At 35.8% G+C, this 19167-nt stretch overlaps 1 protein-coding gene across 1 annotated transcript in view; it reads left to right on the top strand.

Moving 5' to 3' along the window:
* Window positions 1-19167, top strand: part of LOC150109763 (putative sodium-coupled neutral amino acid transporter 11) — a 459145-nt gene that overhangs the window by 370581 nt on the left and 69397 nt on the right. Inside the window, exon 11 of the mRNA XM_090396214.1 lies at window positions 2620-2732. Within this exon, the coding sequence (XP_090252340.1) occupies window positions 2620-2732 (113 nt within the window). The remainder of the gene's footprint in view (window positions 1-2619; window positions 2733-19167) is intronic.

The following is a 19167-nucleotide window of genomic DNA, read 5'->3' on the forward strand; positions in this document are numbered from 1 at the left end:
TTCAAGAAGTTGAACAGGCAGTGAAAAGAAGAAAGTACATCAAGAGTTTCTGGCAAGTAAGACAGCTGAGTTGCTCTTAGAGAATACAGAGAAAAATATAAGAAAGCAAGGCACTGTGTAAAACTAGCTAAACAAAAGTCGTGGGAAGACAGAAATATTCTGAAGACTGTTATAAAGGCTTAGAAATGGAAGAAAAAGTACTGTAAAAGTAATCAGAGATAAGGATGATATGAAAACTGAAAATAACGATATTCTAGATGGCTGGAGCAATTACTTTGAAAGACTGCTAAATGAAACAAGCAATATGAACATGGTGGTAGACACTTCCCAACAGGAATGCATTCAGGAATATATATCCATACTTGAAGTGGAAAAAGTCATCAAAATGCTGAAATGTGGAAGGCAGCTGGGGTAATAACATTTGGCTAAAAATGCTCAAATGTGGAAGTATAAATGTTTTACTGTTTGCTGCATTGCATAATTCATAAGACCTAGTCAGAGGGCCGAATTCCAGAGGATTAGAGCAGAGCTCTCATGATATGATATCCATCTATGAAAAAGGAAATAAATCTGAATGTGAGAATTACAGAGGTATTTCTCTAAAGAGTGTTTCTGGTAAGATTTATGCAAGTATACTTGAGAAACGGCCATGAAAAATTGTGGTGAAGAACAAGCTTGATTCAGGCCAAATAAAGGTTATCAGGATCAGATTTTCACCATAAGTCAAGTAGTTGAGAAATTTGTTGTTAAGTTTTGCTGATCGGAAAACAGCATCTGACAAGGTGCCAAGAGGAAAGCCCTTTAAAATACTGCAGTTATATCATGTAAATGGACATTATATCAAGCAATACATAGTCTCCAATTAAGCTGTAAGTCAGCAGTTAGAATTGAAGGAAGTACGGGAAGATGGTTTGAAGTAAAATCAGATGTGCAACAGGGATGCACGTTATCTCCACTGTTGTTCATTATGTATATGGAACACATTATGAAAGAAAGTGATATTAAATCTCATATCAGAATTGGTGGTGTTAATCTTATCTTTTTACTTTATGCAGATGATGTTGTACTTCTGAATAAATCCAGTACCAGTCTACAAGATTCCCTGACTAAATTGAATGATTGTTGAAATATGTTTGGTATGAAAATCAGCAATAAAAAGACAAAGAAACTGAAAATAGGCAGAAATACTGATATCAACTGTATCCTGAATGGCCAACCTATAGAATAAGTAAAACATTTCAGCTATTTAGCCACAATGTTTAATGAAGATGGTAAATTAAATATGGAATTGACACAGAATTAGTAAAGCTGGCTAGAATTAGTAGTTAGGAAGTCAGCTGAATAAATTTATTGGAAATAAGAAGGAAATTAATCAAAACACTAAATTAGTTATACACAAGACATTGTTCAAACCAGTTTTAACTTATGAATCTGAGAACTGAGTTCGAAATAAACACTTGAGTGAACCGATGGGATACTGCCATTTATCCCATCAGTTCACTCAAGTGTTTATTTCGAACTCGGTTCTCAGATTCATAAGTTCATAAGTCAGATTCATGTCAAATATGAGGGTATTAGGAAAGAACTCACCATTATTAGCATCCTGGGATATGTTAGTAGGACTAATTTCAGGTGGTGTGGGCAGGAAAAAGACTCGGAGGAACTTATAGATGAATTGATACGTTAAATAACGTCTTAAAGACAGAAATAAAAGATCTGATAATATTGAAGTCTTGACAAATAACAGATTAATTCGGAGGAAAATTATTGATCAGAAGTTAGTAAGGGTGTAACATTTTCATGTAGTATTATCATAATTATTCCGTACACTCCTGAGGGATGTACAGAATAATGAAAGTATAGTAATACATATTAGGAATTTGATGATAATGATGATAAACAATTTGTGTTGTGAAGGCCTGTGTAAGCATTCTGTTTCTCTCCTTATAGGCTCTTCATCATCCATATTACCTTCAGCAACTTCTGACATATTCTCATTCATATTTTGTCCACTGTTGCTCACTTCTTCCACTACATTCTCTACAACACCTTCATTATCCTGCCTTACATCGTTAATTTTCGTTACATTATTCTCCCACTTTTGCCACACCTTGAATTTCTTCTACTCGTTCACAAAACATTGCCGAATCTCTCTCTCTCTCTCTTTTTCATACCATAAATTATTCACTCTTGGATGAATGCTCATTGAACAGCACAACATTGCATGATGTCCCTCAAATTAAACACATTGAATAAGGGAAAGCTTTGGCCACCATTTTTCTCATATGCATTGGTGCCATATTAAATGGTTTTTAAACAGTATTGTGTAATAAGATTTGCAAACAAGCACACTGAATTACATATTCTTGAATAAAGAAAATACTAGCAATACCATGGATATTTACTAAAATAAAGAGACATCTCCATGATATGTGTTCAACACTGTGCAGTGTTGCTTGTTTTAATGGGCAGTGCTAGCAGCACTCCAGCCTTTAACTAAAATCTGTTGGATAATAATCTTATATCAAGCACTAGTAGTATGGTGTTCATATAATTTATCGCTAACATTATTGCTAATTTCTATTGCCACTGTGTAAATATATATTTTAAACTTTTCAGGAGATCTTTTAGAAAATTACTGCATGGATGATGATCTAGCAAATGCAGCAAGACTCCTTTTCACTGTCACAATTATGCTAACATACCCAATTGAATGCTTTGTTACTAGAGAGGTAAGAACAATCTCACTCCTGTTTGTTAAAGACAGTGTGAAATATTCAATTAATCATCTGTTCTAATTGAAGTGTATTGTAGCAATAAAAAAGTGGCAGTTGAATTTAAGAATGGCTTAACAAATGTTTTAATTAATAAATATCATTTACAGAATTAATGAACATTTGTGTATTAATGATATAAGGAATAATTTAAGGTGGAATATCCAGTTGTTTGCTAATCATGCAAAAATAGAATGGATTAATCAATATGATGTATAAATCCTGCAGAGCAATTTAAATAGAATGACTGTGGCCAGAGGATGGTGTTTATCAATGTAATATAGCAAAGTACAGGTAACTTTCATTATACACAGGGGTTGTGTTCTTGAGAATAACCACGTGTATTGAATCATCAAACTGGAAGCATATAACATGAGATAATAGACATCATGTCCCCAAACAAGCAAGATTCCGATATTTCAAGATTAATTTAATTGAAAATCCACTTATTTTTCATACATATTAATGCATAGGAGTATTTTTTCAAAAAATCTCTCAATGGAAACCTGACATGCAGTTTTCAAATTCTGATTGTAGACATCCTTGTAGCATTTAAATATATTTTCAATCTCCCTTTTGACTGCTCTTAAGAATTGTATTAGCATTATCATGAATGTTTCATCCTGTAGAATTGCTCAGTCCTGTAGCCCTTTGAATATCAGTGCATAGAGACTACTTTCACCTCTCTCTCAAACTGATTCAGAACTTCCAACCTTCACCTCAAAAAAATGGAATTTCCTTCCTATGCCTTTTCTTCACTAGTCTTTATTCACATTCTTTTTTTCACTCTTAGTTTCCTTTGTTTTTCTCCTGCTAGACATCTTGCTCAAAGAGGTGTAGAAGTTATTTACAGCTAAGACTATCATTTAGATCAACAAGACAGCAAGGCAATACTGAGCCACTGAACACATCACTTGGAGGTAGGAAACAAGGTTCATGTGTGGAAGCTTCCACATGCTTGGATAGGAAGTAGTGATAGCCCTTATGCACTACTGAAATGAAATCAGAGTGGATACAAAAATGCAGATAATGAAAGCATGTATAACAATAGTTACCTGCATATAGTTATTTACTTTGGGATTAAAAGATTACATTCTATCTTTTTCATTGGCAGAACTGAACAAAAGAAAATATCTTGATGGATTACTTGGACATTACAGAAAACCTTGACCAAAGATAGGGAAGTCATTATTCCTCTTTAAAATGCTTTGATATTACTATCCACAAATGAGATCATCTGTATCTCTTGAGGTGAGGAGATGGCAGTGATGATCAGAAGTGAGTGACAGTTGATGATGATAGATTTTGTTGAATAAAGACAGGTATGTGTGGTTGCAAAGTTAAGTTGGTAGGTAGAAAAGAGAGGAAGTAATAGCAACATTTATGTTTCTAAAGTTGTTGAAAGTTTTTCCACTTGGTTATACTATAAATAAAGATACAAAGGTGGTATGACTTCACATCACTTGCCTTAGTATCTCATAATGCAAAGCACATATCCTTGCAGACATGTATGATGCTATGCATTATGGAAAGGGCTTCCCAGACCAGTTTCGACCTTTATTGAGGTCTCATCAGTGGAAACCAGATCCAGAGGTGATGCCAAGGTTGAAGTAATGCAGAAGTTATATTTTCATATGCGAGTTGCCAATGGGATACTAAGGCAAGTGATGTGAAGTCATACCACTTTTACCACAAGTTGTGCCAGTCCTGAAAATAGTTCAGGTCCAAGTGTAAGTAAACTTGTTTGCTTACACTTGGGTAAAGGATTAAACCAAGTATATAATTTCTTGGTATCTTTAATTTATAGTATAACCAAATGGAAAAATTTGCAACAACTGACACACTCTAATCTAGAGTGTTTTAATAATAAGGTGAGACACTTTTTGGCAACTCGCATGTGAAAATATGACTTCTTCATTACTTCAACCTTGGTACCACCTCTAGGTCTGGCTCCCATTGATGAGGCCTCAATAAAGGTCGAAACATACACACACACCACTATATATTACAGGAAACAGAACAAAGAAAATAGATGAAACAAAGAAAATGGCAGGTCTGGGTAGTGACCATTCCCATAATGCATAGCATTATACATGTCTGCAAGGATATGTGCTGTGCATTATGGGATACTAAGGCAAGTGATATAAAGTCATACCACATTTACCACGAGTTGTCCCAGTCCTGAAAATAGTTGAGGCGCAAACTTGTTTGCTTACACTTGGATAAAGGATTAAACCAATTATATAATTTCTTGGCATCTTTGATTTATGTTTCTAAAGGGAGTTTATAAGATTGTTCACCAAATTAAAAAAAAAAAAAAATATGACAAGCTAGGAGAAAACAAGCCCCCTCCCCCTTCCAGAAGTTATGCAATATTGTGGTTAGTAAGGGTGTGAATACTAGGCTTTTTGCTTGGAGAGTGGGAAATAAAACTACCTTGTTTTAGCAATATGCTAGCCTTTTATGATAAAGTTACAAGAGCATTAGATGAGGGAAAGGCATATACTGCCATTTTCCTAGACTTAGCAAAGGCATTTGATGGGGTGCCACATGATAAGCTGATAATCAAGTTGCAGCACATGGGTCTGGATGTCAGATTGGTCAACTGGATTCAGGATTGGCTGTCCAATAGGTATCAAAGAGTTGTGTATGGTGGTGCAATATCAAAGAGGCAGAAGGTTACAAGTGGGGTTCCACAGGGCTCAGTACTGGGACCTATATTGTTTAATCTTTATATCAATGACATTGTCTGTAGATTGCAAGGGGATATTAGGTTGTTTGCAGATGATGCGATGCTAGGAAGGGTTATTAGTAATAGTGCAGATGTGGTAGCCCTGCAAGAGGATTTGATTAAGCTAGATAGATGGGCAAATGAATGGGGTATCAGTTTAATGCAGATAAAATGTAAGAGCTTGTGGTTTGGGACACGTCTATGGGATGCTGCATACTCTATGGGAGGAGTTAAACTGCAGGAAGTAGGAGAGACAAGAGATCTGGGTTTGATGATTGATAGAAACCTGAAATTTAGGGGATATATTGCAATGGTGGTGAAGGTAACGTAGAGGATTGCTGCAATAATGAGATGGACACTGACCTGCAGAGATAAAATGGTTATCATTCTGTTGTATAAGACTCTGATCAGACCACACTTAGACTATTGTTCTCAGATCTGGTCCCCAGGATTTGAAGGGGATAAATTAACTGTGCAAAGCGTACAAAGGGGCAGATAACAAAGATGGTGTCGGGACTGTACAATGTTAGTTATGAGGATCGGCTGAGGGAGTGTGGACTGCAGAGTTTGGTGGATAGAAGAAGGAGGTGTGATATGATTGAGACTTTTAAACTGTTGAGAGGTGGTTACAAGATTGACACTGGGGAATTCTTTTGCTTGGTTGAACAGCGGAAGGAGTCATGACAAGGGGCCATCCCTGGAAGTTACAAAAGGAAACTCTGAGAAAAAGGGTGAGGAGTGGTTTCTTTGTATGGAGGGTGGTTGAACCATGGAATGCATTGCCTGATGGAGTGGTGAGAGCAAGAACGGTCAATGCATTTAAGGAGTGGTATGATAGACTTTGTGTTTCTTAGGAGGGACCTCCCTCGATGAGTCTTGATAGACTTGTGTTTCTTAGAAAGGACCTCCCATGATGAGTCTTTTGACTCCATGGAGGTCTGAATAATAATAATAATAATAATAGTGTAAATTCTCCCAATGTATCTTCACATGGTGTGAAGATGCCTGTATAATACCCAATGAGTTAACTTCCGAACTTCCCAAATTTAGGAAACATTAATCTTTAGAGATCTAATTTGAAACTTAGGCCTCCTATAGAGGGTATTCCACCTAGATAGGACTTTAGGGTCATATCCACATGTTTCATTTAGTATTGTGTTGCCTTTGTGTATGCTTGTTAGAAGTATTAGTATGTACTCTCTGAAAATATCTCAGCAACTGAGATGAAATATGGGAAGAATTAAAATAATTTTTAATCCTTTATCAGTGCTGTGGATACTCCATTAAATCTCCAACATGATGCCTAATGCAGTAATTGTTTGCTGAAACAAATCTCTAGGGACAAATGAAGTAGTTTGCTAAATGAAGGTTTGTTATACAGAATTTTGTGGAGAAAAAAGAAAGCGATTCTCCCCCCTCCCCTCTCTCTCTTACACACACACACACACACACCACTATATTATAGGAAACAGAACAAAGAATATAGATGAAAACAGAATACAAAGAAAATGGCAGGAAATTGTAATACGGGATCAAAATTCAAAGGATTGGCAGAAACATACATAATGCAAACAAAATGAAAATATAAAAAATACAAATACAAACAAAAATGGGAGACAAATAAGAAAGAAAAGAAATAGAACAGTATGAAATTAGAAAAACTGAAATCCAAAAGTAACATTTGCATTTTGAAATCTTACATTAATTGGCCAAGACTCAGTGTGGGAGGGTACCCCACTCTGCACTACTCACCACTTTTGGTTGCCTTTAAATTACATGCTTTCCCTTGGCCCAAGTTTCTGAGAACAAAAAACCCTGCTATCTTGATATGAGATCAGCCATTAGGCTACTATGAGAGCACTACATGATTAAGTTTACATTATTATTAATCTAATATCAACAATTTCCCTCCAAATTAAGTGCTAACGCACTCAAATATTGTCATATGTAACATTTCTTTCCTCTAAGGCATTTCCAACTGAATCAATCCGCCTAGACCTTGGTCTTCTTCTGGGTTTCGTTCCTGCCATCTTGGCACCAAACACCTGTTTTGCTGACCTTTCCTCACCCATTTTATTTAAGTAACCATGCCACCTTAGATTAGCTCTCGCACCCATTCTTGAATGCAAACAATATGAAATTCCTTCCTAATATCTTCATTTTTAATATGATTCTGTCATTGGCACCATCTATTCAGGCTCCTGATTTTTTTCAAAACTGTGGTCTGTAATCAGTCAAGTGCTGGATTTCTAACATAACTTAAAACTGGTTTGAACACTCTTCACTAAAAACTGTTCCTAAATAGCTGAAATATTTTACTTGTTCCATATGTTCTCTATTGAAAACGAACTGAAGTTTTTTTGTATTTCAGCCTATTTTCATAGTTTTGTTCTTTTTATTGCTCATTTTCTTACTAAATTTGTTACAGCTCTATTCTATTGAGTTAATGAATCCTGGAGACTACTGGATGAGTTTAGGAGTACAACATAATCTGGATAAAGCAAAGAGCTAGATTTGATATCTGTCATTCTAATACTCGAAAAAGCATTTGACAGAGTAAAAAGATATATAATGCTTAATATATTACAAAGAATAAATATACCTAATATTTTATTACATGCAATATTGAATATATACAGAGATAATGAAATAAAATAAATGAAAAAATGTCTGAAAAACAATCTATAAACCAAGGAGTAAGACAGGTATGCCTCCAACACTTCAATATTTACATTAATGAAATATTAATATAGTGGAACACCTTAAACAGCCCAGGTGTAGAAATTTTCCAGAATAACAAAATAAATACTCTATTATTTGCAGATGATCAGGTAATAATATTAGAAAATGAACACAATTTACAAAGAGCAACCCTCGATGAGTCTTTGGACTCCCTGGAGGTGTTATGTAATATATGTATGTAATAACAATTTAAACGTTATAGTAGAATAGTTTGGAATGAAAATTTCCATAGATAAAACTAAAACAATGACATTTTGTGGACAAACTCCATTTAGAAGTAAACTAGTTATTAATAATAAATATACTAGTTATTAATAATAAAATAATAGAACAGATAAATACTTATTTCCGGCTTAGCACATCATTTCTGTACGTCTAACCACATGATAGAGTGGCAAAATAGCTCCATGCCATATTTAGACGACGGTTATAGACATTGTTTATTCAAGGAAGCCGCAGTAGTGTTAAAAACTGGCAGAAACCTCAACAGAAACCAGGGTACTATTCTTAACAGTTCATGGAAAAACCTCATCCTCTCTCTAAATCCATCTGAACTACAGCTAGCTAGTAATCACATTATGCATTTACAACAAACACGCATGCGTGATAAAGAACTTATTGATTAAGAACAATAAGTCCACTCAGTCTCTGTCACGCGAACGTGCAACCTTAGGTACTAGAGTGTTTACAACGCAATTTGCATTTACTAGTATTTTTGATACTTTTCCGTCTAACGCCTTGAAAAAGCTAGACAGTTTGCTAGTGAAACTGGTAGGCAAAGAATGTTAAAATATTTGTATATGGTCAGTATTAAACAATAAGTTTTTATGCTTACTTTCAGTTATCTTGGATATGAAATATCATATCCAGTTGGAAAGAGAAAAAGGAGAAAAAGATATAAAGTTAAAAACTTCAAAATTTTTACAGATTATAGGCCTGATAAATAGAACACTCAATCCAAATATAGTACAAAAAGAAACATGCTTGAAAATATACAATACTTTAGCAGTGCCCACATTATTATATGGCAGTGAAATTTGGGCAATAAACAAAGAATAAAAACAAGTGAAATGAGATTTATGAGAAGAACTGCAAAATACACATTATTAGACCAAAAAAAGGAATGAAGACATTCTAAATGAACTAAAAACAAAATCGATAGAAGAAAAACTAAATAATTATAAACAAAAATGGATAGAACATGTAAACAGAATGATCAACACTCGATATCCTAAACAAATACTAAAATATAAGCCAGTTGGAAAGAGAAGGCAGGGTAGACCTCAAAAAAGGATACTGGATGGATAATGAGACTGGAACAGACTAATATGCTCTGTACCCATAATTAGAGTTATGATGATGATGATTCTAATACTGGGTTTAGTGCCGCTTTCTTTCAAAATGCGATCCATGAATAAGAGTGGAGAGATAATGTGCTTCCTTGTCTTATACCTGATTTTACATCAATCTTCCTGTATATTCTTCACTTTTAACTGCTGACTTACGAGTTAAATATAGACTATATAGGGTTTTGAAAAGCTTTTCACTGGACATCTTGTCGTATACCTTTTCCAGATCTTAAATTATTCTGTATGTGATTAAACCAGAAATAAACATCATACTATACAACATGTTGTAATTTTATTCCAGATGGAAGTTAGTTAAACAAGATTATTATATTCTTATTATATTATAATTATATATAATTAGAACAAAACTGGTGAGATCTTTCTGAGCAATAAATACAAAATATTATATTCAAGCAATGACAATCAAGGAGTAGTCATAGTATTCAACACAAAATACAAGGCTAATCTTCTTGAATGGCAGGCAGTCTCAAGTAGAGTAATGTAGGCAAATATGAGAATGGGGAACTGGACAATGAGACTTATTTGTGCCTATGGTCCCACAGAAGGTTCTACTAAGGTAGAAGTGGAGGAATTTTTTGAGACTTTAGAAAAAGCAACTGACACAAAAAAAAAAAAGAAAAGTTGGTCCTTGTTGGGGATCTAAATAGCAGAGTAGGAAATGATTGTCAGGCATACAAAAATATTTTGGGAAAATTTGGAGAAAAGAGCAAAGCTAATAATAATGGCAAATATCTGTTGGATTTCTGCTCAGGACATGGACTGGTTATTACTAACACCATGTTCCAACATAAAAATGTGCACAAATTCACATGGAGAGAAGAGGCTAGGAATAAGAAAAGTCTCATTGACTATGTTATTGTTGACAGTGATGTTTTCTCCCTGGTGCAGGACACCAGAGTGTACAGAGGATTTGAAATTGGAAGTGATCACTATTTAGTCTTGAGCAGGATAAAATTGAATTTCATATTGAAAAGAATAACATGTAAGAAAGTTTTAAAGCGAATAAAAGTTGAGCAGCTCTCAGATGTGAACTGTAGACTAAAATACAGAAAGATTATTGAAAAGAAAATGAAAGAGTTTGAGAACAGGAATCAAACCTTGGAGATTCAGTGGCAAACTTTGAAGAAAACATTGATTGATTCTGCCAGAGAGGCATGTGGTGAGGTTGTCTGCAAGGATAAAAAAATCAGAACACCCTGGCAGACACAGGAAGTTAAAGAGGCAGTTAAGGAAAAGAAGAAAGCATATCAAAAGTTCCTGTCAAATAAGTCATCTTTAACTCTTACAGAATACATAGACAAATGTAAGAAAGCTAAACAGTGTGTAAAACTAGCTAAACAAAAGTCATGGGAGGACTTTGGCAAGAATATAGAAAATAAATATCAAGAAGGTGGCAAAATATTCTGGAGGTTGTTGAAGAAGCTTAGGAATGGAGGAAAGAGTGCTGTAAAAGGAGTTAGAGATGATAAAGGTGACATGAAAACGGTAGAAAAAGATATCCTTGAAATATGGAGTAATTACTTTGAAAAACTGCTAAATGAAACAAGCAGTGATAACAGCACAGTAAAAAAAAACACTGACCAGGCATGCAGTCAGGAATACATATCCATACTTGAAGTATAAAAAGCCATCAAAGGCTTGAAATGTGGAAAGGCAGCAGGAGTTGATGATATTCGACCAGAAATGCTGAAGTATGGTGGTATAAAAGTCTTACAGTGGCTGCACTGCATAGTTCAGAAGGTCTGGAGAGAGGGACGAATTCCCGATGATTGGAGTAGAGCTCTCATAGTACCCATATATAAAAAGGGAAATAAAACTGAATGTGAGAATTACAGAGGCATTTCCCTACTGAGTGTTCCTGGCAAGATCTATGCAAGTATACTTGAGAAACGGTTGAGAAGAATTGTGGAAGAAAAGCTTGGTGAAGAACAAGCTGGATTCAGGCCAAATAGAGGCTGTCAGGATCAGATCTTCACTTTATGACAAATAGTCTAGAAAGCATGGGAATATAACAAAGATCTGTATTTAAGTTTTGTCGATTTGGAAAAGGCATATGACAAGGTGCCAAGAGAGAAGCTATTCAATACACTGCAGTTATATGGTGTCAATGGGGCATTATATCAACCAATACTTAGTCTTTATTTGAGTTGTAAGTCAGCAGTTAGAATTGAAGGAAGTACAGGAAGATGGTTTAATGTTAAATCTGGTGTGAGACAAGGATGTACATTATTCCCTCTGTTATTCATTATCTATATGGATCACATTATGAAGATAAGTGGTATTAAACATGATATCAAAATTGGAGATGTTAATGTCAGCTCTTTGCTTTATGTGGATGATGTTATACTTCTAAATAAATCCGCTACAAGTCTGCAAGATTCTCTGACTAAATTCAATTGCTGTTGTAATAGATATGGTATGAAGGTCAGCAATAAAAAGACAAAGACAATGAAAATAGGCAGAATCATTGAAAATGTCAATTGTGTTGTGAATGGAGAACCTGTGGAACAAGTAAAACATTTCAGCTACTTAGGCACGATTTTTACTGAAGATGGTAAATTAAATATGGAGAGAAGGAAGAGGGGAGATATGATAGAGACCTACAAGTTGGTAAGGGGTTGTTATAGGATCAATGGTGGAGAAGTTCTACAGAGAATAGTGGGAGATCAGGGGAGAACCAGAGGTCATCCCTGGAAACTGTATAAGGAGGGTGTGAGTAAGGGAGTGAGAGGCAGGTTTTTTTCGTGCAGAGTTGTGAGTGATTGGAATGCCTTGCCTGAGAGCGTGGTGTCTGCAAGTAGTTTGAATGTGTTTAAGACACGGTATGATGAGATGTGTGTGTAAGATAAAAGGACCTCCTAGATGAGTCTTTGACTCCATGAGGTCTTGTTTAATAATAATAATAATAAAAATATAGAAGTAGACAATAGAATCAGCAAAGCTGGTATGGTGGGAAGTCAATTGAATCAATTCATATGGAATAAGAGAGAAATTAGTCAGAACTCTAAATTAGCTGTATACATGACAGTGTTCAAACCAGTTTTAACTTATGGATCTGAGAGCTGGGTCAGAAGTAAAACACTTGACCAAAGACTAGAGACCGCAGATATGAGAGTCCTGAGAAAGATTAGAGGCTTGAACAGATGGCATCAATGGCAATATCATATTAAAAATGAGGATATTAGGAAAGAACTTGACATTGTCAGCATCCAGGAATGTGTTAGCAGAGCTAATCTCAGGTGGTATGGTCACTTAAATAGAATGGGCGAGGAAAGATTAGCAAAACAAGTGTTCTCTGCCAGGTTGGCAGGAAAACGACCCAGAGGAAGACCAAGATATAGGTGGATTGATACAGTTCAAAGTGCCTTAGACAATAGAAAATAAGATCTGATAATGTTGGAGTCTTGACAAGTAACAGACTGATTTGTAGGAAAATTGTAGATAGGAAGTTAGTAATGATGTAATTTTTTCATGTAGTACTGTCATATCCTGTACACCCCTTGAGGGTACATGGCAGGAATTTGATGATGATGATGATGATTATATATAATTATTATAATTAAAAGTAGAAAGAAACATGAAATAGAATAATGAAATATTTGACTGACAAATGAATCCAATTGGACCTAATGTAGATATCTAGTCAATTCCTAGGCCTCAAAAAAGTGCAGCAAACTGCATTTTAGGTCCCTAAAAGTGCAATTTGCTGGATTTGAGATGGTATTATATCTGGGAGGTGCAACTTTTCCAGATGTTTCATAAATGTTCTTGGTATTGTTTCTTACACTCTTATTACAATTGGAAGATTGCTTTCTCCAGAGTTACATTACAGTTGGAATTGTTGTTGATTTCTTGCTCCAAAGTCACTGAATCTCAGTCTCCAGATTCCTCTACTTGGTCAGTTTTTCATGAACTATTTCTTCTACTCTACTATCCCCTGGTATTGCCACATCAGTAAACTGCACATGTTGTTGTTATTTGACTACAATGATGTCTGGCATATCATGTTCAGAATGTCCATCTATCTGGATTTTAAAGTCCCATAATATCTTGACTTTTTCAACTATGTGTTCCCAAGGGATTTTGCAAGTTGGGAAACCATATTTCCTGCATAAACTCCAGTGTACAGATTTTGCTACTCGATCATGTCTTTGTTTATATGGACAATCTTGCTCAAGAACTAATTATATGGTCCTCTGTCTCTTCTTTATCTCTGCACAGTCAGCATTTATAATCGTTACAGCTCTTTTCAATCTTCGCCATTATTCCATTTGTTTATGAGCAACAAGTATCTAACATCTGTCTCTTTCTTGATGCTGCCCTGCTAAAGCCATTGCCAAGTTAAGCGACTGTCAACATCTTTCAAATTTTGATCATGGAGTGCTATTTTTCCAATCTTCTAATCTTTTTCAAATTTCTTTCTTCTCGTACTGCTTTTTTTTTTTAATCTACTACATTCACTGTGTTTTCTTTGTAAACTTTAATCAACATCTGTTCTATGCTTTCCTTGATGTAATCATTCAGTGCCTGCTTTTCTTCTTCTGCTGTTTGCTTCACTTGCAAATGACCAGGATTCAAAGAAAGAATCCTATTATTTTTAAATAAAATCTATTCAACTAGTAACCCTCAATGAATGGAAAAAAGCAATTGTAATCCCTATCTTTAAAAAGGTAGTAGAGATGACCCTAAAAACTATAGAGGTATCCTATCCTATCGCTCTCGTCCATCCTAGGACAGATTGAGTCCCCCCCCCTCCTAATGAGGGGTTACTGGCATATTAATACAGCTGGTTCACCACTCCTCTGCTGCATCTCCTAAGGACAATATTCATGACTGTAATCTGTGTGTGTTCATTGGGCTGGTTTGCTTGCTTGCGGGATGAAAAACCACAGATAAACTGGGGGGGGGGGACCCTGCTGTCCATGCCCAAGACTGCTTGGGAAGTTGAGGAAGTTCCTTGATCTCCTCACAGCGTCGACGGGAATCAAACCTAGGACACTCCTTCCCCAGGCATATGATTGCGAAGCGCATAGCCACTAAGCTAACTGCCGGACTATAGAGGTATAAGTATACTAAATTCCTACAAAATATGTAGCAGAGTTTTAAATAGCAAACTAATAAAATATTCTGAAAACTTTACTTTCAGAAGTACAGAATGGATTTAGAAAAGGACAATCATGTATAGACCTGGCCTTCTGCCTAAAATTAATAATAGAGAAAAGAAGAGAATACAATTTAGAAACAGATATTACATTTATTGACTTTGAAAAAGCATTTGACAAAGTTAAAACAAGCATTTTATTTAACATGTTAAAAGAAAGACAAATACCAAATAATATTCTAAAAGCTAGCATAGGTATATATGAAAATAATCAAATACAAATAAGATTAAATCAAGAGCTATCATATACAAGAGAGATAAACCAAGGAGTCCAACAGGGATGTCCCCTTTCAGCAACTTTTTTAACATTTATCTAAATGAAATAATAATAAAATGGAATAAAAATTTCCATCAAAGTATTAAATTTTCTCCTACTGTGAACATAAACACTCTTCTTTTTGCTGATAACCAAATAATAATTACAAATTCTGAAGATAACTTACAGAAAGCTATTTTAGATCTAAATGAGATAGCCAAAGATTATGGTATGTTAATATCAACAGAAAAATCAAAAACGGTGGCCTTTAAAGGACAAGATCCACTAAGAACTAAAATATTAATAGATAACAAGATTTCAGAACAGGTGAATTAATTTAACTACCTAGGATGTATAATTACATATGAAAATGAAAAAGATATAAACCTAAATATCCTGCTGTGGGCATGAATATTTGTGATTGTCTGTGAAGATACTACTGGAGGTCGGCAGTAGATGGCATTGGTGTAGATGAAGATAGTTGCGGTTGGTGGATTGTTGGAGAGAAAGAGTTGTAGAGTAGGTGCCCTCCCTCGATGAGTCTTTGAACTCCCTGGAGGTGTCAGGTAATAATAATAATAATAAAGCCAACCTGGTTGGCCGAGTGGTTAGCATATCTGCTCTCCAGCCAAAAAGGCTGCGGGTTCAAATCCCATCCTGGGCATGGATGTTTGTGATTGTCTGTGGAAATACTAGTGGTGGTGGTAGCGAACGGTAGATGGCTTTGGTGTAGTTGGGGGATTGAGTGGTGGAGAGAGAGTTGTAGAATAGATGCCCTCCCTCGATGAGTCTTTGGACTCCCTGGAGGTGTCACGTAATAATAATAATAATAAAAATATTTTAAAATAACAGATATAATTAACTCTATATTTAAATCAAACCTAGTACAAAAACAAACCAGACTAAAAGTGTACAATACGTTAGCTCTACCAATCCTATTGTATAGAAGTGAAATCTGGACAATAAAACGAAAAGACATACAAAGATTAATAACAGCTGAAATGAAGTTTAAGAGAAAAACTGCAAAATATACCTTATTTGATCACAAAAGAAATAAAGAAATTATGAAAAAATTAAACCAGGAATCAGTAATAGAAAAATATATATATATATAAACACAAATGGATGGAACACGTTGAAAAAATGAAAACAGAGAGATTACCAAAACAAGCCTTAAATTACAAACCATTAGGAAAAAAAAAACAGGACGCTCTCTTAAGAGATTCAGTGATGACTTCTAAGGCTGGAACAGACTACTCTAGGCCTAAATCCTCGATAGGTAAGATGATGCAAATGACCATGTCCTCCATTTGGATGTATAACTGATCCACATCACTGCATGTGTGCAAGGCATGATTCACTGTCATTAATTTTCATGTTTTATTACCAGCTGCATCCAGATTGGCTTGTGGGCAGTCAGTTATCCCTGCTATAAATTCACACATGTGCCACAGTAATCAACTTTTTAATAATATATAAATATTTCTTAAGTATCATAAGACATTACCAGTACAGTTATTAAACAACAATAGGAATTACTTTCAAAAATCACATTAGTGTGAATGCTTACATTAGAATCCCTCTATGTATACAGTAGTGTGTTTAAGGATTAAAAACTATTGGGTAATAATTAAATTAAAATAGGGGTGCTTAAGGGTCAAAGCTGTATAACTGAGAGGAGACCTCCACATAGCCTTTAAAGGAATGTGGAGAACCAACCAGGGCTTCTGACCTAATGTCCAATCCTCACCTTCTTGTGGTGCACCCTGTTGGGTATCTACTTTGATACTGAACGAACGAGGATGGGCTGGCAATTTGGGATTTAGCCGACCAAATTGTATTATTATTGGTTAAACCAAAATAAAAAAATGATGGTACAACATGACAAAATTTCATGCCGGCTGGGGCATCGCCTGGTTAAACAAGGATCCCGTTGTTTTCGCCAGGGAACCAGGGTGAACAGCGAAAAGTCAGCTACTGGAAGAAATCTGAAAACAAACCCCAACTCAACATCACCAGAGTTAAAGATCGGTACTATCAACGTAAGAAGCCTGAATGGCAAAGAAATGGAGCTAGCTGAGGAATTAGAAAAGTACCAGATCAACATAATAGGGGTGATTGAAACAAAAGAGACCAAAACTGGTGAGATCTTTCTGAGCAATAAATACAAAATGTTATATTCAGGCAATGACAATCAAGGAAAAGAAGGAGTAGCCATAATATTCAACACAAAATACGAGGGTAATCTTCTTCTTGAATGGCAGTCAGTCTCAAGTAGAGTAATGTGAACAAATATGAGAATGGGGAACTGGACAATGAGACTTATTTGTGCCTATGGTCCCACAGAAGGTTCTACTAAGGTAGAAGTGGAGGAATTTTTTGACGCTTTAGAAAAAAGCAACTGATACAATGAAAAAGGAAAAATTGGTCCTTGTTGGGGATCTAAATAGCAGAGTAGGAAATGATTGTGAGACATACAAAAATATTATTATTATTATTATTATTATTATTATTCAGGCCTCCAAGGAGTCAAAAGACTCATCGAGGGAGGTCCTTCCTAAGACAAAGTCTGTCAAGACTCATCGAGGGGAGGTCCCCCCCCTGAGAAACACAAAGTCTATCATACCACTCTTTAAACTCACTGACCATTCTCACTCCCACCACTCCATCAGGCAATGCATTCCACGGCTCAACCACCCTCCACACAAAGAAACCACTCCTTACCCTCTTGCTCACAGTTTCCTTTCGTAACTTCCAGGGATGGCCTCTTGTCATCACTCCTTCCCACTGTTCAACCAAGCGAAAGAACTCCCCAGTGTCAACCCTGTAACCACCTCTCAACAGTTTAAAAGTCTCAATCATATCACCTCTCCTTTTTCTATCCACCAAACTCTGCAGTCCACATTCTCTCAGCCGATCCTAATAACTATCCTTGTACAGTCCTGAAACCATCTTTGTCATCCGTCTTTGTGTCCTTTCCACAGTTAATTTATCCCCTTCAAATTCTGGGGACCAAATCTGAGAACAATAGTCCAAGTGTGGTCGGATCAGAGACTTATACAAAGGAATGATAACCCTCTTATCTCTGCGGGTCAGTGTCCTTCTCATAATAGCAGCAATCCTCTGTGTTACCTTCACCACCTTTGCAATATGACCCCTAAACTTCAGGTTTCTATCAATCATCAACCCCAGATCACTTGTCTCCCCTACTTCCTGCAGTATAACTCCTCCTATAGAGTATGCAGCATCCCATCGATGTTTCCCAAACCTCAATACCTTACTAATTAATATGATTAACGGCTATTTTAGCCTGTTTTTGTTTAGGAGTATCCCTTATATTTAATACATTGGCTAACATATCTCAAAAGGGGTATATATATATATATAATTTAGGACATTACGGGCGAGTGTAGAAGGCAATTATGGCAGAATAAAAAATGTTGAAAAATTATGTACATACCTTGATTTTGGTTTAAAGATGCCTTCTAAATCCAAGCTCTTGTGGAAGGGGGGGGGGGGGAAGAGAGGGAAAGAACATGGGGATGTACTTGGGGCACGGGAAATAAGTTTGGGAACCCGGGTTACTATTAATAATATATATATAAATATATATATATATTATTTTGTTGTGGGGAGAGGGGGGGGGGGAAGGGTATCCTTATGTGGAAACTGGGGCAAGGGTTTACGGGGTGTGGACCGAAACGGTCATCGTCTGCTAGAGGGGGGGAAGGAAGGGGAAGGATACCCTTCCCCTTCCTTCCCCCCCTCTCTCCACAACAAAATAATATATATATATATTTATATATATATTATTAATAGTAACCCGGGTTCCCAAACTTATTTCCCGTGTCCCAAGTACATCCCCATGTTCTTTCCCTCTCTTCCCCCCCCCTTCCACAAGTGCTTGGATTTAGAAGGCATCTTTAAACCAAAATCAAGGTATGTACATAATTTTTCAACATTTTTTATTCTGCCATAATTGCCTTCTACACTCGCCCGTAATGTCCTAAATTATATATATATACCCCTTTTGAGTTATGTTAGTCAATGTATTAAATATAAGGGACACTCCTAAACAAAAACAGGCTAAAATAGCCGTTAATCATATTAATAGTGTTTTAATGGAGTAGCAT

The sequence above is a fragment of the Typopeltis vanoorti genome, chromosome 1 (genome assembly GCF_054136105.1).
Source record: "Typopeltis vanoorti isolate ZY-2024b chromosome 1, IOZ_Tvanoo_1.0, whole genome shotgun sequence".
Lineage (NCBI taxonomy): Eukaryota > Metazoa > Arthropoda > Arachnida > Uropygi > Thelyphonidae > Typopeltis > Typopeltis vanoorti.